Source organism: Colletes latitarsis, chromosome 1 (assembly GCF_051014445.1).
Source record: "Colletes latitarsis isolate SP2378_abdomen chromosome 1, iyColLati1, whole genome shotgun sequence".
Lineage (NCBI taxonomy): Eukaryota > Metazoa > Arthropoda > Insecta > Hymenoptera > Colletidae > Colletes > Colletes latitarsis.
In genome coordinates, this window is record NC_135134.1 from 55,329,901 (window position 1) to 55,354,390 (window position 24,490).

General features: G+C 48.0%; 1 protein-coding gene across 3 annotated transcripts in view; it reads left to right on the plus strand.

Moving 5' to 3' along the window:
• The window catches only part of Sox102f (transcription factor Sox102F), a 323,902-nt gene that overhangs the window by 239,486 nt on the left and 59,926 nt on the right, over nt 1-24,490 (plus strand). Inside the window, exon 1 of one of the 3 annotated variants that reach the window (XM_076772760.1) lies at nt 18,863-19,651. The exons of the other annotated variants lie outside the window; for them this stretch is intronic. Coding sequence (XP_076628875.1) covers nt 19,635-19,651 — 17 coding nt within the window. The 5' untranslated portion in view covers nt 18,863-19,634. Of the gene's footprint in view, nt 1-18,862; nt 19,652-24,490 lie in introns of those variants that run through there. 3 annotated transcript variants of the gene reach the window in all.

Here is a 24,490-nt window from a genome sequence, read left to right on the forward strand (position 1 = left end):
GCTGAAATTTTTCGGTGAAAAAAAAATTTTTCAAATCATTCTAAAAAAATTATTTTCGGTTGCGGGGGTCAATTACAATCATTTTTGGTCATTAGACATACCCCCGAAATCCTAACCACTTTCGAGAAAAAAATTCAGTACAGTCGAAACTTTAAACGTTAATAACTGTTTAACGAAGCCTTCATCAACATATTGGTATTCTTGATTTTCGTCTTATTTTGGCCTCTAGAATCCCCCATTAGAATTTTTCCCAGGGGTGGCCGAACACCCTGTATAAATTAACGGGAGAAGCCATCGTCGACGCGGCGCGGAAAAAAGAAATGAATTACGCCTCTCAGCGGTGTTTCGAGACACGCGGCAGAATCACTATGCCTCCGCGGGTGCGCTCCATCGCGTTTACTCGAACGCGTCTGCCGGTATTTCTTCAACGAAAATAACGCACGGTATTTATAGTCGGTTTTTATGTGAAAAGCTAAGTGCTAGTCGTAAAGTTACATCAAGAGCGCGCACCGAGCCGTGTATCAAGCGTCGGGATTTCGTTTTCGTGATATTCGTCCCACCATGCGCCATCCGAACCGCGTGTTCGCGTTATCGCGACAAACTGCACGAACTCGTACATCAACCCTTTCGCTGTTCACTCCGCGCCACGTACGGGACCAAGCTCTTCAGACCTGTCTCAACCCTTTTCTTCTCCCTCTCGGCAAGACCGGATGTCATGGTCCCTAGGAATAACGTTCTCAACACTTTATACGAGATACGGTCTTTCAAATACTCGTATTGCCTCTAATATTTTTTACCCTGGTAATTGTTGACACAAGGCGGTTGCAACGAGACCCGTTGTTTGACGTGGAAAGGCTAATGGTCGGCTAGGTGGTGGATGAAACAGAAGGTGGAGGAGGATGTCGAAGGTCGGAGGAGCTGTGCACGTGCTGGTCGAGCCGTTGAAGCGCGACTCTCGAGCGTCCCCTTCGGGCAGACCGTCTTCTAGTTTCGCTATTCAAAACACGTGGTCCATATTAGCGGGATCGGCGAATAATGGGGCGGCCGTGGCCGTCGGGAAAGGACTCCTCGAGTACACCGATCGAGTCGAGTGACCAAGCTCAATTATGCCGACTACGAATCGTGCATGCATCATTTTCCGTGCATCGGTTAACGATCCGTGACGAAAGTCGCGAGGGTTTGCTTGGCAAATGACAGCCACGATGTTCAATTTATTTCAAAGAGTCGCGACAGCCCGTCCGAACGTAGAATTATCGTGGCCGTTGAGCAATAAACAATCCTGCGACGCTGCGACAATGATGACTTCTTCTGGGTGGCATGGTAGTCCTGCACGCCAGTGAAGCGCTACGAGCGTCCTTTGATGTTTCAATGTTTATTGACATACCCTTTTAATCAATTTCTGATAACCACACATTGTATTCGCATTTGTATAAAGTTTGTAAATGCAAATTGAATGCGTGTACCGCGTAGAGAGATAAAAGAGAAGACTTTGTCCAGAGTACCGATTCGACAGTGCAACAAGAAGGAACGAAAACATAGTGGTTTCAAGAGCCTGTGAAAAAGGAGGCTTAAAAATATACATTACTGCTTTCACCTTACATAATTCTAATCAGCAAATAAACGATTCTCATAGTGGCGTCACAGACGGTACTTCCAAGCCGTTGAACACGCGTCAATAAATTTTCCCGGCGGAATGAAATGTCGCGTCCAATCGATTATATCTCTGGGCAAACAAAAATGCAAGAACTGTTTGCGGGCAAGAATTCCTGCGAACAAACTCCGAGCAACGATCCACTTCGCGCGGAGCAAGTTGTCGCCCAACGACTAGCGAACGATCTCCGAACGCTGATACCAGTTATCTGCGCTCGACGCACACTTTCCCGATTTACCGTTAATTACCGTCGCGGTGAAAATAATCTAAAATTGCCACCAAACGACCAACTATTAACCGCGCGAACAGGAACGACAGAAGGCGAACCAGTTTCGCGGACATGCTAATGATTAGGTCTCTGCCTCGGAGCTAAAAACGCGTCGGCCGCTAATGCCCGCATCTGAAGCAGCGATCGGCATCTTAATTAACGGTTCTCACGGCGGACGTGTCATTATCGGATTCATTTAATATACGAGTCCGCGTTCTTTGTCGCGATAACGACGAATAGGCGATCGTACGACGCGCGGGTGACCGAATACCGCGAAAATTAGATCTCGACGGTTCGATAACTATGTGGTTTGATACGCGGTAATACTAGAACGGCCTCGAGATTTCCTACGAGATTAGGAAAATTACTATTTCTGGTTTCACTTGGCGAATCGAACTCTCTACGAGCAGCATAGAAAACTTTTCCTCTTAAACGGTCGCGGGTTTATTTGCGAATTAATTGGAACGTCGAGCGGAGGCGAAAATAAGAAATTAACACGGATCGGGAAACAAATGACGGGGGAAAAATGTTGGACGCCTCGGTCGCGAAGGGTTGCAATTAAACGAAGCGTCTGGCGTTGATTTTGAATCTGAAAGGGCGAAGGAACGGGAACGAGAGTAACGTTGTAACATTGAACCTGTTCGTCGATTTCACGAGAGGGATTCACATTCGCCGCTCGAACCGGGGAGCATCCTCGACCTTTATCTACGAAAAGTCGAAGACAGATATAAAGGTAGGTGGGGAGGAAATCATTCCTATAGAAACGTTAATAATAATAATCATAATAATTCTCTTCTCTTTTCACGATGTCTGTTCGACGCGGCCTTTTCATCGGGCCATGAATGGGTCGAACGAGTTGAGCCACATCCTCTTCCAGCTCCCTTTTTCCTACCTCCACCGCCACCATCTCCACCATCATTGCCGTTCCACCCCTCTGCCACCCCGATTCTGACAAGGAACATCTACCGGAGGCTGCAAGACCAATTGTACGCTCGGTACCGATCTAGGAGCTCACGTATGAAAAGAGCCCAGTCTCTGCGCTTCTTCTCAAGTGCCTTCCGCCTTTCTTGGAAATTTCATGCTAGAGAAATGCTCCCTTTGCCTGAACGCCGTCCGTCGATCCAATTTTATCGCGAACGCAATGCTCTGCAGCCTCAATGGGCCACGCTAACTCGACTACGCGCATTTCCCAACTTCGTCCGGAGATAACGACTTTGCTGATCCGCTAACACGAACGATCGCGGCAACTCTGATCGATCGTTACTTGTTAACCGGTCGTTCTACGAGTCGTCGGATTACAATTAAAACACAATGAGAATTGTTTGAAACTCATGGTTGGACAGGGGGGTCTGTCTAATCTTGAAATAAATAAAATAAATAAGAGTACGGGGATGGCAGGGTGGAACAATCGCGTTCCACCGATTGCAATTAGGAGGCTCTCGAACGCTGGGAAGAGAAGAGCTGAAGAAGAGCAACGAGACTCCCGTGGGAGGAGGGGTCCGGGGCATAATTACCCGCGTGAATGTGACAATCGGGTATATAGACCCTTGGCACTCGGAGGACTCGCAGACCGATTCGAGAGGGCTGTATCAGGTCCGGGGAATAACGGCGTCCGCTGGCGTGCGCGCCGCGGCGTATTCACATCGTCCGCCCGTCTCGCGGCGCAAAGGATTCGCCTCTGCCTTTCATATTGCACGTACGAATACCTGCGCGGGATAGGTAGTTATTCGGGCATGCCGGCCCATATTGAAATTCGACGGGCCAGCGATAGAGATCATCGTCTTTTTTTGTTGCGATCCACTTTGCCATTTGATCGGATTACCGTGCGCGTTCCTGGGGGCCATAGAGTCGCTTCTCTGGTATAATACGCCGCGATATCGCGCGCTCTTCTGTTCCGTATAGCCCCGGTATCCGCGTATTCGTGCGATACACACGGACGCGTAAACCAGTATGCGAATAGCTGACGTTTCGAACTGTGCGTGAACGTGCCCGTGGATCGGTTGGAAGTTTGGTGTGCGAGCGGAGAAACGTGCACCCGGTACACGCGGTATTCCATACGCGCCCGAAGCGAGAGCACGGAAGAAAAACGACGGCGAAGGGCAAATTCGTGAAGCGGGTCTTTTTATACTCGTCTCTCTGCTTTTCTCTCCTTTCCCGCTCCTACGGCTCTCTCCCCTCGCATCGCTGCCTCTTATGTACCCTTTAGAGCCTCTTTGCCCTCGCCGTGAATCGAACCACGTGCACGCGAGCCACCGCGGATTTCATTCCGCGGTGACGTTATTACTATTCGATTGATTCCCTTCGAACGACGTGCACCAGCCCTTCAGACGGATCCTGAACTCTGACCGGGTAACTTTTAGATCGAACCTCGAGGACTCCGCCTCTCTCTGCTCTCTTGGCTTTCTTCGAAGCTCGACGATTTTGGGAGGACGAATGGGCTCATTGTACTCTATACTTCAGACACGATTTCTCTACAAAATTTTTCTTGCCTTTGTTGGAGGTTTGACGAGAAAGATTCCTTTCAAATGGCCAATTTTAAACTATACTAATTGGATGGAAAGTAGAGGAGATACCATCCGAGAAACGAGCCCTCGTCGACAGTTCTGTTTGCGCGGGAGCGGCGATTGGCTCGCCCCGGTGCCAATAAAGATTTCAAGAGAACGGTTAATAAAATCGTTATTATCACCATTGGCTGCACCGAAGCGATAATTAATCGCTCCGCGGGGCTCCATTAATAACGCCGATTATTTCTTCTCGGACATTTGTTTTCCTGCATTTTTCCATCCCTCCCCCGCTATCCGACCGCTCCGTATCATATTTTCCTAACGAATGGCCGATCACAAAAGTTCCCTCGTATTTCTTCGTGGACACTTATCGTGATAGAGCGATAGCGCTAATCCGTTGCGCAACGCCGACCTCAGGTCCGCTCGAGAAAACGGTATCGAAAGGTCAGTGACGGCAATTAAGGTTCGGCCTATTCTTGGCTTTGAAAATCCCCCGGTGTTTACAGTCACCACCTATTTAGACACCGGGGAACTTTTTCTTTTCGCCGGTTTTCCTAGCAAATGTCAGTTTGCGCACCTGCTATTAATCCTCGGAACACGTTCGAATGGTAATCGGCGTTCCTTGTCCTGGCCGCTCGGATGCCAGTAATTTACGTCGTCATAAGACTCGCCACAATTTCTCACGTTTGCACAAACCTCGGCCCGTTGCACGCGTTCGATCTGTGTCGTTCCATTATCAACCCTTTCGCTCGTAATTTCTCTATTAGAATGCAAACTCTATTACACTTGCAACATCGCGTGGAAATAAGAAATACATGTGGAGGAAAGGTATGAAAATAAATATCGAAAAAGTTTTTATCGGAGACTTGGCGATTAGTTCTCCTCTATTAAATCCAAGCCTGTTAATAGCTTTTGAATCTGTTTAAAAGCGCATGAAACTCAGCGCGCTGAATGTAACAAGCCACGAACGAAAGGGTGAACCGTGTCTGATCGTGGTTGACGGACAGGAGGTCCCTGGAGATCACCGCGAGCGACGGTGGAGATCGTAGATCGATGAATCGATAATTCGTTTTTATCTCGTGGAACATTAACATCACAAAAGCTTCCTGGATTTTGCGAAGGAAACGGGAGACTCGACATCTCGGGCGTTGATAGACAGCACGATACCGAGTCAAAAGGTCGACTTCGGTCGGATCTTTCTTCGACGCACGCTCGAACAAAAGGTGAAAGGTTTCGCAAGCTTTCCTTTGCGTTTCGATTTTCCGTTATAGCCATTTTTCTCCACAGACTAATAAGCAAATCCTTTGAACTTTGGCTCGGACAGACTCAATTTCTCCAAACTGACAGACTTCATCTTGCCTTCACGAACGACAATCATTGTCAGATACTATGATAATTCTTTTAGAGAGGAGATTAAGCACCTGCTGATTTGATATTTACACGTAAACCTAGCAAACATTGTACGGACGAGTCCGTCTGCTCTTCTAGCTATACATCTATTTAGGAACCGATAATCTAAAAGCTCCAAAAGATTCGACGATGGAGGAAAACGATGGAGGAAAAGAGTGGGTGGCAGGAGGCGGCACCTTCGCAGGACTGGATCCGTTTTTGTCGTAACAGGAGGGCGAGAAGCGTGTGTTTCTTCTCTCTCCTGTCCTCGCGATCCTTTTTTCGATCGTGGCAGCGCATTTAAGAAACCGACCGCCGCCACCCTTCGTCGTTCTTTTCGGAATCTCTCTTCCCTTTCTTTCCTTTCATCGCAGTGGCCGGCTGGCTTCGTCGCCAGGAACCTGGCGAGTCAAGCGACGCGCGAACCAGACCGAGGGTGTAGACTCCGCGAACGAGAAACGTGTTTGTCAATAGCCTGTTAATGCGCTAAGCCATTAATCATTGCGAGCGTTCACTCCTGTCACCGCTAACCTTAACCATCCCCGCCCGTAGCTTCCGTCGTCCCCAGGACGAAGGAGCACGAGGGGATGCTGCCCTTTGCCGCGCGATACCCTTCTTCTTCGCTCCCTGCCCTGTACGTCGTCGTCGTCGTCGAACGTCGACCACCTCTCGACGACGTTCTTTCTTCGCGCGAACACCCTGCTTTTCGTCCGCGACGACAGCCGTCGGGACAGCTTTTGAAATAGACCCTGGCTGGGATTATACGCGACCCCGAACAATCGATTTTTCGTTTCTCTCGCAGATCAAATATATCCTCTTGTAACCAGGGATCGAAACGTATCAAAAATAATTGTTAATCACTAGTTTCCTTTGGAGAGTCAATACTTAGCATTGCACGAGTCTAATTTTAAAATTTTGTGAAATTAGCCATGGTGATCGCTGATGAGCGGATTATTAGCAGTATTGCAATGTAACGGAAACGTAAATAAAAAGGTGTGGAAGGGCTGGTTTGGAGGAATCGTCGAAACAATAGCAGAGGATTGACTCGTTCGTTCGACGATCTCTATTCGTGCAGGATATCAAACGGAGCGCTAGTGGCGTTAGCGCACGGGCGCATAATAATATCTTCCAGGCACGGGCGCGGAAATTCGCTCTCTGAAATAACCGCGCGTTTGCGGGCGGCATGCGCGCGGCGCGGGTCGTCGAGCCTGCGGAGATGATGATCGGGCCTCGTCTATGACGGGAAGGTGGAAGCAGGAGGGAGACAGAGCGAAACAGAGCCGCGAAACGAGAGAATGAGAGAGGATTCCGCCTATTTATAGCGTTCTATTCGTTTCGGGTGGCTTTCGGTGCTGCAGGGATCTGGCATGATGGAAGGCATTATTATGGTAAACCAACGGACGGCGCTTCGTTTATTATCCTCGGGTTTATTGTGCTTCCGTGGCCGATTAACTCGTCTAGTCTCGAGATCGGAACCGTCTCGTGATCTTGCGTACACAAGTGTTGTACGCTCCCTTGGCTTTTGATGCCTGCTCGGCACAGTAGTATACGTCGTTCGAGTGCAGACGCATTTTGTGGCTGCCACGACGACGCGACGTTTCGAGAATCATCGAGCTAACACAGGGAACATTCTTACCTGGAAACAACTTTCGACCGACTGGGTTGTTCGTTGTTCGTCGAATAAAAGAAAAATATTCCTCTACGTACCGATTTCAGAATCAATTAATCGAGTTAAAACAGTCTATCTTCAAAGAGATGCAAAGAATACTATGGAGTATTCTGCGTACGAATAAAAATCCTCGCTTAATTTTACAAAAGAGGCTTAATTGACTCGCTCTCTTTCAAAGCGTAGAAAGATGAGAAGTTTGTTAATCAATGGACTGTCAATAGAATAGAATTATAAAGACAGATAACGTTCTTTTGAAGCGCATGAAAACGAGAAAATTATGGTAAAACATCTGGAATCTTTTGATGTGCCTTTTGGTGCATTTTAGAATTTAAAAAATTAGTTTCCCGCGAAACGGAGTTCAAAGGATGAATCCGAGCCGTCTTTTGTGCGAAATTTGAAGCCCCGTTTTGTTTCTCGATTTACTTATGGTAAACGACAACCACAAATATACCGCAACAAACGTACGGAATTCTGTCCGCGTTGTTCCAATAAGACGGTCGTGCAAAACTAAACGCCGACACGATCGAAGACAGACGCGCAAAGCTGCGATCGTTAATTCCAACGACGACATTAACGGAGAAACTCATCGGTTCCGACTGCTCCAATTTCTAAAAATACACAAATTTCACCCGATAGCTTTCAATTTACTACATTCAACAGGACGAGCCCCGGGGCTCACATCAAACGATACTTCAAACGGCGTCGTCCGCGCGAATAAAACAAAGAGGAGCACAAAGTCGGGTGATTCACGCGATCCGTGGTCAGATCGACATCCGCGACCAGATGCATCGCCAACAGACGATTGTAATGTACCCACTCTAATCTACGCGTAATTTCTGCGCTCGTCTAAACAATGAGACTACGATATCGTGTTACGTCCTCCATATAGCGTCATCGGTGTGTTCGTGCGTCATTTTAACCTCTCTGAAACGTTTCCAAACCTTGTCCTACACTGTTCCGCCGCTTCTATCAAACGGAGCCAAAGCATACGATAACCGCGCAAAGCATAACAACTTATTTTTTCAAACCGACATTCAGACTGTAGTTTCGGAGTTTCAATTCGCGAATAAAATGTGACCGTTGGTGGGTACGATTCGCTTATTGTTTTCCGTGGTCCGGTAGGTGTAACGGCGTGGCAAAGAAGGCCGAAGCGACCAGTAGACGATAATAATAGCCGGTGTACGCGAGCTGGCTCCGCTCGCGGCCGCCACTCGCGGCCGTTTTCTCGCTCGAGCTTTATGAAATATCCGCGCCATTCTTTCCAGCCTGACTCACCGAGCAACAGAGAGAGCCAGCTTCATTCATGAACGCAGCCGCGCGGAGAACAGTGATCCGCACTGTGCGGCCACGCCGCTTTAATTGCGCGTGCACACGCGCACGCGTGTCGGTAACGGATACACCGTTTTTATCGTGGCAACGAACCGATCCTCTTTCCCTCTCTATCCCTCTCCTCGCGAGCTGGCATTATCTCGAGCGCCGCGAACAGATAGGTACAAGGTTACAAGAGGCCCGGGACGATCGAGATCGTGTGGCTGCCGCAGATTCCACCGACATTCCCGGCCACATTCGCACGCCCGACGCGCTCGCCCTATCGCCGTTTCGAATCTGCCTGGCGAGAAGTCGTTGTATTCGCGATCCGAGAACAATTAGCCTCGAGAAACCGTCGAGCGACCGTCGCGGTGCTCGACGACGCGACCATGAGAACGGATGCGTTACGAACAAAGAATCCTTTTCTCCGCGTTCGATACCACTTTCTTGTCGGCCACAGCCGATGCTCAGCTCTTGTGGGGTCCATTCGCGATCCGGAGGAACTGTCGATCTTAACGCCGCTGAGGCTCGGTCAAACGAATGGTCATAGTATGACGCGGATCCCTCGAAAACTTTCGATTCATCATTTTTGCAGTTTAATGCGTTTTCTATAAAGTTTTGAAGATACTAAAGTGATGTTTTTAATTTGTGTTTCAGGTAAGTGTCAACGTCCACTTTGGCGTTACGATAATTCTGTCGAGGATCCGTTCGTGAGTATGATAAACAATTGACTTGGACGATCGTTGGTTCGTTACGGAATCGTGAAGCTTCTTGGTTTTTCTTGCGTGTCCCTTACGAAGAGTAGATCAAACTCTCCGGTCGCAAACACCTGTCGTCCAATGGCTAAGTTACTGATCAAGAAGAACCAAAAAGCTTCGCGTTTCGAGTGACCAGTCGACGAGGAAGCTACCTTGTAGTCCTCGAGGCGTCAAATGTATCCTAGAGACGCCAGCCTTAGGCAACAAAGCTATCTAGCAGGCCCTGGTTTAGGCATCAAAGCTATCCAACAGCTACATCGTGCCCCAGGCATTATGCGACAGAGTAAAACCGAAATAGATCTTTCTGTAATAAAGGGATCGGTAGATTTATGTTCGATGTCCGAGCGAAGAGATCCGCAAACTGGATCGTCGATGATTTATTTAAGTTACCGTCGTCGATTTAGGCAGGGCTCAGCGGCTATGCGCGCGGTTCCAACAAACGACCAAAGCGGTTCTATTGATCGTTCGTTCTCATTAAGGTACGAACCGAGGTATCTGACTCGATAGTAATTGATGACGCTCGGTCCTAGTTTGTGCAAACATTTCTCTATGCGTCGACGAGAGCGGGAAACGGTTTAGAGTCTTAGGTAAGGGCGACAGGTTGATAATTCAGAAACGAACTTTCTTCTTTTCGAAGACGTTGAAAGACGTCCGTACATTTGTGTACTTCTCTGGTCTGCTGCTTCTCTTCTACTTCTATCGGTCTTTCACTCGCTCGGCTGATTGCGAGTGAAAAGAGAAATTTTTGTCTGGTACGACTAACGGGAATTAGAAGTAAATCCATAGAACACCGAACTAATTCATGCTCTGTTAAAAATCATAAATCAAACCGAGACTTTCTGTTCGCGCAATCACCTAATTAATATGACAAAAAAGTAGTACCCCCTATCGATCCCAATTCGATCGAACGATTTTTCCAAGCATCGTAGAAACGTCCGAAGCATAGGTTGCCAATTAGAGTAGATCTTCTAAGTATACGCGCATATATCGCATTGCGCACGACCCAAACAGATCGGTTCACAGAAAAGACATCCAGTGTACGCGTAAACATTCCTCATTAACTACCACTCGAGATATACGCGGGTCTCGTTTACGCGTAATATCCGCGGAACAGGCAGCGACGTCAAACCGCTCCGTTTTACTCCAATTAATCTGCCCCGCTCCAGATTCCTTCGAGACCAGGCGGTCGGAGCACCTGGCCAGCAGGTACATTGCGAAACGCTTGTCAATCACCGGGCCCCGTTGCGTCCAATTAAATACCGTCTCGCGTGTAACGCGAATCTCGTCGTCGCAGATCGATCGTCGACCTTTGGAGCCGCTGTCCCCCGTCTCCGCCGACTCCAAGTCCCGCGACAATGCGGGCGGTCGCGGTCCATCGGTTCCCGTTATCTATTGCGTCGTAATTTACGCCTACGAGCGCGAACCACGGGAATATGCAAAAAGGTGCACGAGCCGCGTTCCGCGTTAACGCACCGCGCGACGCTCACCTATTATGGACGCGGTAGCTCGCGCTTCGATTTCGATCGTTTCTCGCTCGGACACCTGTCGCGTCTATCCGACCGACCATTCGCGCGCTGACGCGCTTCTATATTTACACGGACGCGTTTAACCCTTTTTACACTCTTGAAAAACTCCCGTTCCTTCCACCTAACACATTGTACCCCGATAAGGGGCGCCTAGAGTGGAGACATAGGCACCGATCAAACCCGCGTTCTTTGGCTAGCCAACTTCTCGCGAACGCCCAGTACCTATAGATCTTTCATAGCGATAGGCGAGCGTGCGTTACTCGCGGTCAACCCTAGTGGAATTCTTGGACGTGGTCCTAATTCGATGGCCAGAGGCTGCAGATCGGTGCGCGTTAAGCGAGCTCTCGCGGAATGCTCTCCGTGCGAGCGGAAACGCGGGCTAAATTTCCCTCCTGCCCCTCCGCGTGGAATAAAAGCTCAGGGCCGTCGTTTTCTGTTTAGACTGCTCGCGGATTTGAAACGTCCGGTCGCGCGGACGATAGCTCGTAGACGGTGCCGCGGTTAGGCGTGTGCGCGGGCATCGTGTTAACCCGTTTGGTCGCACACACCGGGATACCATTCTATTCCGGGCCCCCGGGTACCACGGCGCAGGAGCAGACAAGAACAATGAGTGTTGTACGCGTCCCGCGTTATTGCTCGTGCATCCTCTCTCTGCGTTCTATAGTGGGTGTAGAAGCAAGAGACGCAGGTGGCGAGAGAGGGAGAGGAAGAGATTTATGCACGAGGACGAAGACGACCACCAAGACCACGACGAGCACGACGACCGCGGCGTCGGCGGCGGTGGCGTTGGCGTCGGGACGTTTTGCTCCGGACGTCGAGCGACGTGGCACGACAACGACGACGAAGGGAGTCGGTCGTTGGACGAAGAGGGGAACGATGCGAAGCCAGAAGAAGAAGAAGAAGAAGAAGAAGAAGAGGACCAAGAAGAAGACGACGGAGTCGGTCGCGGCCGCTTGTGAATGAACATTGGCTCGCGAGCGTTTCCGGCGCTCTCTTTCGCTCATCCCTGCGTTCTCCCACTCTCTCCGCCCCTCCCCGCCGCCGAGCCGCCCCCGTCGACGTTCTTCGGCCACCGCCCCCGTCCCTTCGGCCGGATTCTCTGCTCTAGCGTCCTCCGTCTCTTCTCATGAATGAGAGTCGCCGACTCGCGATCGCGACGGCTGACAGAGAGGGAGAGTTTCGGGGAACCAACCAGATAGAGCGAGAGGACCAACGGAGGAGAGAGGGAAAGAGACCGGACGGACCGTTAGCCTTAAGCCAAACGGTTGCAACGAGGCCTGCGACGAATTTAGAACAGGAACCGAGCGAGCTCCAAAGGGTAAGACGAGGACGCCTAACCGTCTTTGCCCTCTCTATAGCTTATTCCCTTTTTCCCCCTTTTTTTTCTTTACTCCTGCTGTCCCTTATTCTTCTTCCTCCCCGCTTTGTTGCTCCCATTATTAATATATCGCAGACCCCGCGCGTGACCGGCCGCCTCTCTCCGGATTCCTTTTCCATTCTTCCTTTTTCCCACCTTGGATCTTCTTCGTCTTCTTCTTCTTCTTCTTCTTCTTCTTCTTCTGGCCTGTCCTTTTCGCGGCGTCACCCCCGCCCGATCCATCCGGTGATGTGCCATCCACCGATTATAAATAGTAACCTTTGTCGGACGCTTTTCTTTGGCCCTCCATCGTTTCATCGTAGTTGTCTCCACCCTCCGCTGCCGTGACGCTTAAAAGACTTTTTACAAGGATGACTCGTTCACCGTGCGAACGCGTAATCTTTCTTCTCTGCGAGGCACCCGTTCCTAAATTATACGGCCGCCTCTGCCGCGATTCCGCGTGTTCGAACAGCTTTTTTCAACCGGGGCCGATAACGGATCTCTGGGAAGCTTATTATAGGCCGTGCATCAGAAATCTTCTCTCAGTATTTTTAAAAATTTACTTTAAGCATACGTTCTGAATTTCGTCGTACAGGAAATCTATCACTTGCAATCTCTATGAAATTTAATAATAAACTGAGAAGGAATTCAGGTCGTTGGTCCATACTCCATTCATTCGTACACAATTTTCAAGAAATTTAATAACGATCGTAGTAAGCATCCAGAAAATGCATTGGTCAGCGATCCATTCGGCTTGTACATAGGAAATCTATCGTCTTAAATTTCTACGAACCGTAATAAGAAACGTTGAAGGAATTCTGAAAGTGCTTTGAACCATACTTCACTCGCAGGAAATATATCGTTCGGACTACTTGCGATATTTAAGAACAAATGTGGGAGGTATTCGAAAAATGCGTCGATCCACACACGTCGCTTACCTATCGATACGATACGATATCCTGTGGAAATTCCACTTTTGCGACCATTAGGAAGATTTCTTCTCCCACCGAGCAATCATCGTTGCAATATAAATATAGGAAGGACCATGGTCAGTTTAATAAAGACATCCGAGTGCATCGACAGGGCTCATTGATCCATTCGCCTTTTCAGCTCTTACATTTCTCAAATTATTCTTCTTCGACGGACAACGACGACCATTCCTCGCTTCAAAGGAGTCGAACCACCCATCTGTCGCTTTCATGCGCTCGATCCTAACTCCAACGAAACTCCATTACTTTCGCGGTAATTACAAGGATCTCTTCCTTCGTCGAGCAATCGACGTGACATTCGATACAGTCGATTCGGGAAGAAGGAACGAGAGAGACGGAAACGGAAAAAAGAGCAAGACCGACGGATGAATAGAAGAGTTCGGTTTAGAAACGTTTGATTAAAGATTCGTGCGTTTTACGTATCGTTAGATAAAAGTTACGTCCGTGAGAAAGGAATTTTTTTAAAATACTATTGTACATAGAGTTAACAGATTTGACCACCGAGCGTCTTACAGAATTCTCGATCTCGTATTATCTTATTGCTCGACGATTAATTCACAGGTTTGTTTACCATGACCCGACATCAACCGTACCACGGGACAAAGCTGTATTCTTTGTCGTATGAATATGCTTGCGCTTATTCCATTCATGCCCAAGGACAACGAGCGACTTTTACTTTACGCTCTGCGTAGACATACTTTGCCCAACAGTCATCGCGAAACTCTGGTTCGCGAGAGTTTTGCAAGAGAAAGCTTGCGCAATTTTACGACTCCTATGAGGCTACCAATTTAGCGTGAAAGAAGATTCGATATCGTAAAACAGTTGTCGCGGCGATTAAGTACCGCATAGTAAACCGGAGGTATTACCGCTTCGAGATTGCTTGTACAGAAATAGCTGAGCCAGTATTTAGTAAGTGGAACAGGAAACGCTTCTTCCACTGACCAGTATCGCGGAAAACAATTCTCTGGGAAAATCAAGCTATTCTAGCGAATCGTGACACGCGAATTAATTAAAAAGGATCGGTGGAAGATTTCTGTTACGAGTTGGATCGAGCGAATAGTTGCAACACGCGCGTCCATTAAGGTCAGGCGCAGATTGATGCATAGACTAATAATTAATATTTACATGTTATTATATTGATAACATACATTCAGAATTTAATTGATTTCAAAGTAGAAAAGGAGTCAGGGATCAATTCCTTAAAATAAAAAATTATGACAATGCTCGATACGCAAGATGCTATGTTGCATTGCATCGTTCAGCAATCAATATGCATCTAGTTTAAATGCTCTCGTATCGAGACATGTGTGAAACTATGCTTACGCGTCTTCAAATATTACAAATTTTAATCGTCCGCGGTAATTAAACCGTGAATTTAGCGCGGCTCTCGACATGGAAGGCCGCAGTTCCGGCCGTAGTAGAAAAATACCGTATATAATCAGACGCGCCAGACCTCGTACACCTTCGTACGAGTCGCGCGACAAAAATGGCATTCGATATTATATTTAATACCCAGATATTCGCAATTCATCGCGAACATCGTAGAAGTTATCATCGTTAAATTTCCACTGTACCTAAAAATTGTTTCAGCAGTCGACACGTTTAAAAAACTACGCATTAGAAAGTTAACATTTCTTGCCATCGTACGCTTTATACTAATAATATGAGGAACTGCCATTCCATGGCAAAAACTGTACTCAGACTATACTGCATTCTACAGTTCATATAAAGGTCATTTTGACAATTATTTCCGAAAACCGACTCTCAAACAAACTCGATATTACGAGGCAAGGGGTTAAAATTGAAAAATTCAAGATAATTGCACGCATGTAGAATGTAATCCTTCAACAATAAACTGACGCTAGTTTTACAATGGTTGAACTATCGACCGTTGAAGCTACGGTCGACTTTAAAACCGAAATGATCTTGCCGAGACTAGTGGGCGACCGTGTTCGGGGCAGAGGCGTGCGCGCGGTCGGCCAAGGAAAGAGGAAAAAAAGGCGCATCGGCGCGTTTTGTGGCCGACGATAAAAAGGAGCATCCGCGAAGTGGACGAGGCTCGGTGTGGTCTGTTTAGCGCGGCCGGTGGGGATGGTAAGGGGCGTAAGTCAAGGGTGCATTGGTGCGGAGGACGAGCAGCAGCCACGGGAAGAGGGGGGAATGGGTTTTGCGGAGGACATGAAAGGGATGCGCGCCGACGCCATTCTCGTCCATTCCTCTCGCCGCGGTAGGAACAGCGAGGGTGGCAGGGGGTGTACATACAAACGTACATACGACCATGTACCCGTGCGTGCGCGATGGAGACGAGACAGGATATTCTATCTGACGGCTGCGGTGAAGGCAAATGCAACCAGGGGAGGGGGGGGGGGATCGAACGCGACGTCGAAACCGAGCCAACCGAAGAACACTCTGTCTTCGAGAAATCGAAATTCGAGAATCGAAAATTGTTGGGGTCGGATAAAACGAATCTCTTGCAAGTTTACTATTTGTTCGATCTGTGCAACCCTTCGGTGGTCACGGACGAAGAGGAGTCTGAAGAATAAGGGATGGGTGCAGACACGAAAGAATAGAGAAACCACCTTAACGAGATCATGATTAAAATTCTTCTACCTCTCTATATCGATTCACCTCGTGCACCCCAGACAATTGATTCAAGAACTGGAACACCACCCTTCAAGTACCTCTATCCTCTCGATGTCTACACAAATCGATGCAACTGTAATTGCAATTTGTGATTAACCTACTTGACTAAAATTGCTCGTCCAAGTTAGACATTGAATAGCACTGTGACAAATTTAAGCGGATCGTTTGCAATATTTAATCCTTTGCGGTCTGTAATTATATTTAAATTGTATTCTAAAAGGGTTAATGGTCAGAGTGCGTCACTGATTAGAAAATAGAAATAAAGTTGTTGGTTTTGATCTTACTTTGGCCCGTGTAATCGGTTTCTGCAAGGATAACCATTAAATGGTAGCTGACCGTCCATTCGATCGCTCCGAAAAGCGCCGACAGACCGCAGCGCACCTGCGGAGACTTCTCTACCTGACCGAACCCGCTGGAGCCAGGCGGAGGTGGAAGAAGCGATTCAGGGACGTGGGCGGACAGCTCGGCGACAACAATAAGCATTGTGATTTGCGCGGGTGTGCCTCGACTCTGATTGGTCGGCTTCCACCACCTCCGCGGCAGCGTCGCAGGGCCGTCGGGGGTTGTGCCGCGACCACCGCCTCCGAGCGGAACAATAGACAATGCGCAGCACTACCATCGCTGCACCTGATCCGACGGGATTCGAGCGCGGCGAATCGGCCAGCACCGTGCTTCGACGCCGCAGACGCCGCCGCCGCGGCGCGCGCCGAAATCATCGAACTGGCTTCGATTAATTTTACAACGAACCGCCGCGCACCTCCACCTTCAATTATTATTTATGCTTACAGCGGCTATTCCAAGCGTTAAAATCAAAACATTCAGCAATTGTCTCGATGATAGGAGTACACTGATACCTAATCTTCATCTACCCCCTGACTACTCCACATCAGGGCCCATAACCCACAACTATCAACCCCCTTAAGGTTTCCATATCACTAAGAAGGGGTACCCGTGCGACTCACTTTCACTCCAAGTACATAGAGTCTTTTTCGTTGAGTCTATGATTTAAGAGTAAGACAATCAGGTTCATGAGTCAGGATGCGTTAAAATTAGGGAGATTTCGGTAGTGTCCTGATGCAGCAGCCTCAGGATGAACGGCACGCGCGACGTCACCGACATTCACGTATTCTCGCGTGCCACGTGACGCGCGTCGTTCCCTCGACTTGCCCCTTTACGTCCTCCTGAAAAGGTGGGGGGCCAAAGAGAAAGAGAAATAGAAAGAAAGAGAGAGAGAGATGTCGCTCAACACCGGTAGCGCACGCTGCCCATCCACGGTGCCACTACTACGCCCAACTCGACCGCGGCTCGTGTCCTTGCGAGAGGGGGTCGTCGCGCGGGACGCAGAAGAACGGTTGGGGGGGGGGGGTGCATACAGGTGAACCCGGGGATCCACCCAAGAACGCAGATAACGACCCGGACGACTCGAACACGACTGGAACCCAAGACAAGACGAAGATCAAAGATGGATCGATCCTTCGTTAGAAAAGACAGAGACAAATTGTTTAATTTTTTTTATTCACGCACACTTTACTGACTAAAACAAAATAACCCTTCGTTAGTCGCGTGGATAGCACGTGTCTTCTACCCTTATATTCCTCTTCGTAATTCTAAAGCGGTTCAAGTTTGCAACGCGTCGTCTTCGGTGCCTTTTCGTTTTATATCATTTTCCGTAAGCAAACGCATTTAATTCTCTAACATTATTACAGTGCATACTTGAATCTACGTGTATGTATGTAGTAGAGCGAATCGCGATACAAACTCTCCAGGCTATACTGAGATCATCGATAAATAGAGCTTTAAATACAGACGTTGGTCGAGAAAGGATAACGGACGAAAGCGTTGTCGGACAGATAGAAGTAATACAGATCGCAAAACAAACCTACGTTCCCATAAATATAAGATAGCTATCTGCGTGGAGCATGCCATAAATATATGTGAAACATGTGTGCAAGTAGCACAAAACAATAAGGACAAAAAAACTGGTTCTGTTTGTTAGAAAATTCTGTCCTCGCGTTACTCGTATAGATCGAAGTTGTCTTGTAATTATTTTGGAATACACGATTAATTATACACGTGCCTTCACGAATAAAAGAGTAGGGTAGGAGTGGGTGGTGGAATTTGTGACATTTACAGAGTTTATAAACACGAATTTAAGTCGGGACCGATCATATATAATCGATTTTCTGGAAAACCAACCCACGTACAAAAAAAGTTGCTCCAGATTTTCAATTTATATTTTCCCCTAACCAATTTGACCATCGGTTGGCGAACGCGTTGTATCAAGGCATTCGTATATAATTCGAATACTTTTTGAAATCCATTCTGCTCGTCCCTGGACGCGGGTAGAACGGGTCGCGGTGGTGGTGGCCGTGGCAGTGTCGATCAGAGCGCGCGCCTCGGCGTGGGTGTCGTAGGAAGAGGGCGGCGCGTACGCCCGAAAAGGGGCGTGGCGTTCGGGTGGAACCCGTCTCGGTCGCGCGTCGGACCGGAGCGACGAGGACGCGGCACGAATGACCAACGGAACGAGAGAGAGAGGGGACAGGGTAGCCGGAACGAGAGGGAGCGAGCGGTGGAACAGAGTCGGCGTCGCGCGTCGGGTTAGAAGAACCCGTTGGTGGGGGTAGGGAGAGCGCGAGGCTCGGTGGTCAGAAAGAGACGAAGCGAGCCGCGTGACAAAAGCAAAAGGGAGAGCGAACGAGCACGAGCAGAGACCAAGAGAAAAGACGCGAGCGAACAGTAGCGGGGAGCACGAGTGGCGCAGCGCGGGCGCCGAAGCGGCGCGGCGCGGAGTGGCGCGGCGCGCCGCGCCTGCCGCCAGGCAGCGCCTCCGAATCTCATCCCGTTCGGTCCTCGGGGGCTTCAGTCAGTCAGCCGACGCTCCGAGACGCGGTGATTATTCCCATTGTATGCCCTGCTGCTCGAGGGGGGGTTCTTCCTACCACTGACTCTCGTTTTCCTCTCTCGCTCTCGCGGCCGCGTCGATTCTTCCTCGCGCGGCTTCTACTACGCTCGGGGCCCCGTACTCCGCTGGCGTCCGTGTCGTCGCGTTCTAGAGCGGCCGATCGCTCCGCACCGTGGTCCGCGATAGTGTCGCGATAGATATCGTGCGATCCGCGCGATCGTTCGAACGCACCGGGCGCACGCGGACCGAACGATCACCGGGGTGAGCGCGCGCGCGCGCCACCGCGAGGCTACATCGATCTTCCTTGGCTTCCTGTGAGTGAAATAGATCAACGGCGAACTCGCGACCGGGATATCGAGATACGCGGTCACCATGACGTAGTCGTGGGACCCGGTGTTGGGAGTTCGCGGTCGGTTCCGTAATTCCGGGTTTTGGTTCGGGTTTTACGCAAGTGAAATCGTATCCGCGATAGCTGACACACGAGTGCCGTGATACGAGTCGGTTTCAGCGCCGCGGCCAACACGACGATCGTTCCTGCCGCCTCGGATTGTTGGTTCTCTCGTTTAAGTGCCGGTTCTGTGCGCGGGGTGCAATTTATTCGTATTGCGGTGACAAGTGCCACGAAGCCGTCAGAGGGTAGTCCAGGCTACCAGCGCGCGAGCAGGATGATATGAGCACGCTTGGCAGGTGAGTGACTAGCACGTGACCGGGTGGAGCAGCGACTCCGTGCCCCTCGCTGCCTCCATCGATTCCCCATCCACCAACTCGAGTTCCATGGCAATTTCGTTAGATCCTATCGTCCCGCGATCTCTAAGAACCTCCGGCTGCTCTTTGCGGCGGAGCATTTTCGGAGCAATCTCTGTCGATCAATCGTCCAGCGGGAGCACAACCGTGGCGTTGTAGCGTAATCTGTGCAGCATACGCGGCCGCGGATGATAACGTCAGTGACGCGCGCGTGGACGCGTGTGCGTGGCTTCGTGTGTTCCCGTGGCTGCCAGACAGCCCGTGGTACACGCAGGGCCATGTGTTCCGTGAGGACGCGACAGAGAAAGAGATCGGGTGAGAGTGACGGATCGAGGGAGCGAGAAAGTCGAGACGAAGGAGGGTGGCGGAGAAAGAGAGGGAGCATACGATGCATCTGACCCAGTGACCCTCCCTGCTGCCAGTCCCCTTACACCACCACCACCCCCCTTCCTCCCCCTCACGACTGCTTCCCGCCGTTGCGAGTTTCCATTTACTACGGCCTGTCCTGCGCGACCCTCTCCAAAATCCCGGACGGATTCTTCCTTTCTTTCTTTCTTCCTTTCGACCAAACAACCACTTGACGGGCCCAACCTAGCGTCCAGACCATCGGGAGGGAACGATTCCTGAGAAAGAAAGTCGTTTTCGCCACGAACGTGACCCAGGTTTAAGTTCTCCCGCGTGACGAGGGAAGATGCATTACGCGTAACTCGCTGGAATTCTTTAGAGCTATCGGGGAACGTAAAACCGTTCTGGTACTCGACCATTTAGGGTGGACGAGCGCGAGAGTTTCTATGCACTTCCGGTTGCATGGGGAGCGATGAGAGCAGGTTGCCTCGACCACGAGAATTATAGCCGAAATTTATAGCAAGTAAAAATAACGACAAAAAGATAATTAATAAATGGTAATCATGTTTCTTGTATTTATGAAAAGCTGCCAGAAGATTACGAGATTGAAAACTTCTGTTGACATTCTAATATCGAGTAACCATTCTCTAGAGATAAATTTTGTTCTAATTGTTGACATCTTCGTTAGTGTACCGATATGATTTAGGTTAGGTTGATAACAGCGTACAGCTGTACCTCGCCATTGCGACGTAAATTATATTTATCTTCGTTTCTACGTATCGTATTCTACTTAATATTGCAGTTCTTAATTGTACACATTTCCGATGCTGTACAGACTCGTTATTATCATTATTATTCTTATTATAATGCTCCAGATTTAGAACGTGCGATCCAAAATACGAAACGTGGAATACGAGAAGATTATTGAAACGCCAGGAAGTGTCAAATAGTCGTTGCCCAATCGATTTACCGATAACTGCTTCAAATTTAGAAGACCGTTCTCGATTGTGGAATAATAATTGGAAGACAATTATCCAATAACAGAGATAGATATTGTAGGAGGCAAAAAAGAGCTCGGAGGAACCGTCGTCGAACGTTGACGATTAGAAGCAGCGCAAAAACGCGTATCCGAAATCAGCTGTTAGGATGCGTGTAAAAGTTGCTCACCTATTGTCAACGATCGTAGCCGTAAACATGATCGAAAGGTGAGCGACCGCGAAAGATGAGAGAGAGAGAGAGAGAGAGAAACAATGAAAAGGCCAACAGAAAGGTATAAAGTTTCTTCTAATTTTTGACATCCTACATACGATTATTGGCCCTAGTTATACTTTCTATATAAAATTTCAATGTTCAAACAAAGATGAAATCACTTAGAACATTGTGAATTATACGAATTCTAATAAGAAAATGACGTTGTTACGACTGTACAAAATTTATGGTTTCTATTTAAGTCGCATTTAATATCAGGGCACACGTGTTGGCGATAGTTCTGAAGAGTTTAAGTTATAATTTGAGTATTAGAAATGAATCATGCTCGCGAAGGACGTCAAAAGTTGACGACGTTAGCGTGACGAAAGAAGTGCCATTTTTAACATCAAGATCGTAGAAAAATTCCGGCTCGTATCAATCGTTCGGGATTTAAACTGAAAATATTCTCATTCGCTGATAAACGAGCACAGCTTTTCCTCGGATCTAATAATTATCACGAATGCTTATCCTCGTGAAGTGGACTCCAATTTGGCACTAACGTGCATCGATACGCTATGACGCTCGAAGCTCGGAACACGCGGCTTTAAAATGCCCGCCGTAAGCCTGTTTTCGTTCGACATCAAAGAGCAAAGTCTCTGTTTTGCATAAACAGCTAAACCGGTGAAGGGTTGCCGAAGGGTTCGTGCTAAAGAGTCGCGGGCGGAATAAATCTTTCACCGTGGCCGTAATTAAAATAGACATAATGGCGTTTCTATGGTATCGCGACACGAAAGCCTAAAACCTATTAATCGTATCACAAATCGGATAATTGCGACAGTGTTTAGAATCTTAGACAACACCAAACCACAAGTAAGTTTTTGTATTATAAAAATTCAATCTTACAGAATCAGTGAAATTGAGACAATGTCTTTATACTCAATTTTACAATTCCGCAAAGTCAAATTATTTCCTTCGATATAATCAAACGAGCAACGCTTCGATCCACGTTTTGCGCAAACTGCTTGCCGCCGGCGACTTTCGCGGGAGTCTCGATGTTACGAAATTTCATAATTCAGCATCTTTTAAATATTGAAATTCATTCGCGACAGCGAACGATGACCAGTTGCTGACAAATTGACGTATTTGTGACAGCGGCGATCAAAGTGTTAAATTGCCTTCGGAACGCTTTTAGAAGTCAACGATATTACTACTAATAATTACTGCTCCCCTCGTGTCTTCAAAATTGTCTAACGCGGATCTGATTTCACGAAATAAGAACGTTTCTGACTGCGATGCATCGCGAAAGCGTGTAATGTTATTTAATTCTGGAATCTCTTGTTTTGCCAAGAGTTGCGCTCTAATGTCTCGCGTTGTCAGTCAAGAGAAACTGGCATTCTCTCTCGAGCAATACTTTTGGACTATATACCCCACTCGCTGTCACGATATTTCTCCTTCGGTCGTTCCTACATCCTGTAAATGCGTGTAGCAGACTTAGTCTCGGAATTTGATGTTCGAAACTGTGTGTCTCGGAAGATGCATGATTCTTCAACCCCTAATTAGTACACCTTACAACGTTACTCGTTGGAGTTTTGGGCCTCCAAGACCTCTCCTACTTTGCAAAGAAATTAGATACCCCAATAACAAAGTTATTATGTCAGCTGCGATTTGAGAACCGAGTCGATCGTGCTCGATGCTCCAAGTGATTCTCTTTCCGTCATCAAAAATAATTTTCCCCGGATCCCGAGGGCCCCGAGTGTTTACCAAGTACTAGTAAAACCGAAACGGAATCCACGTACAGCGATTAATATCGCATTGTTCGATCAAACGCGACCGATGCACCGGGAAGACAAACGAGTCGCGGATTCCGGGAATCGGGTGCATCTCATCTGTCAAGCAGCAGGGACCGCGACGCGCTACAACATTAGAATAGAAATCGGCGTAGTGTGTCGTCCGACACACGCCACGACGGTGCAAGAAGATTGCGACAGATCGCTCAACACGTTAAATGAGATCCCCTAGATTCGCTAACACGTCTTTGTCATCCTTCTATAGTCTTACTAGCTCTAAACAGTATCGGATGACTCGCCAGCTAAACTATAGACCTAGGCGATAGTCCAATCGCCTGGTCTCGTATCCGCGTTCGAGTTACAATAACTCAGAGTTCTTATTAAGCTTTCTGGGATACATTGAAACCGGATCGTTTATGGCCCATAAAGATCTCTTCCCTGGTGCATTGATTAGCGTAGCTTGACAAGATAAATAATGTTCCTTGGACTCGGTTCGTAGGCGGTTGTAGTCATCTTTGCGTAGTCTTGCTTCTTCTAAACAATATCGGATAATATTTTTAAGGATATTTAACCAAGTATCGGACTAACTTGGAACTTTGATTAGAATCGTGAACCTTTCGTAGCGTTACTTCGTTCAAAATGGTCAAATTCTCGTACGTGTCACTCGCTCTTGTTAAATTTGTAGGAACTGTGCATTAATATCTGCGAAGACCCCGGTCTATTTCTCCCAAATTAGCGAAATGAATGGGTTCGGTTGCTTCACTCTCGAGAAACGAGAGTATTTGTCACAGATGTAGATAGAACCGTGTCATTTATGGCCCACAAAGATTTATCTCTCGAGTGTGTTTCGGCTATTACATTGAATAGTGTAAGTACCTCAACAAGTTAACTTTTTATAACATCCATGCGTCTCCGAAGTCACCCATTACCTACATTTCTAAAATCTAATTTTGTCCCTTTACCATCGCCTAGGTGTATCGATTATTGTGGTTTTAAAGCAACAAAGTACAACCTGCGAATGATCTACAATAACCGAGACTGGGTATAGTTGGAAGTTTGAACGTTGATTTCTGTCACAGTTCAATCACCTGGTCACGTCTCCACCACTCGACGATTAGACCATACTATTTCAGGGCTCTTATTACAATTATTGAACCGTACATTGATATTTATAGAAGTTCCGATCTATTTCTCTTATATTAGAAAATGAAATGAGTCGTATCTATAAACCCTCGAGAAATGGAAGCTCTTATCGCAGACGTAGACAAAATTAGGTTCGTCGATGTCCCACGAAGATTTCCCTAAACGTGTTCTAACATTGAATTCCATGAGTTAAATAACCTCTGCCCATAGCGTTGTATCGTTTAAACAGTATCGGATGACATTTGCTAGGCTATAGACCTAAACGTGCGAAAATGTTTTAGGACTGGCTCAAGCACAAATCATCTCGAGACTTATTAAA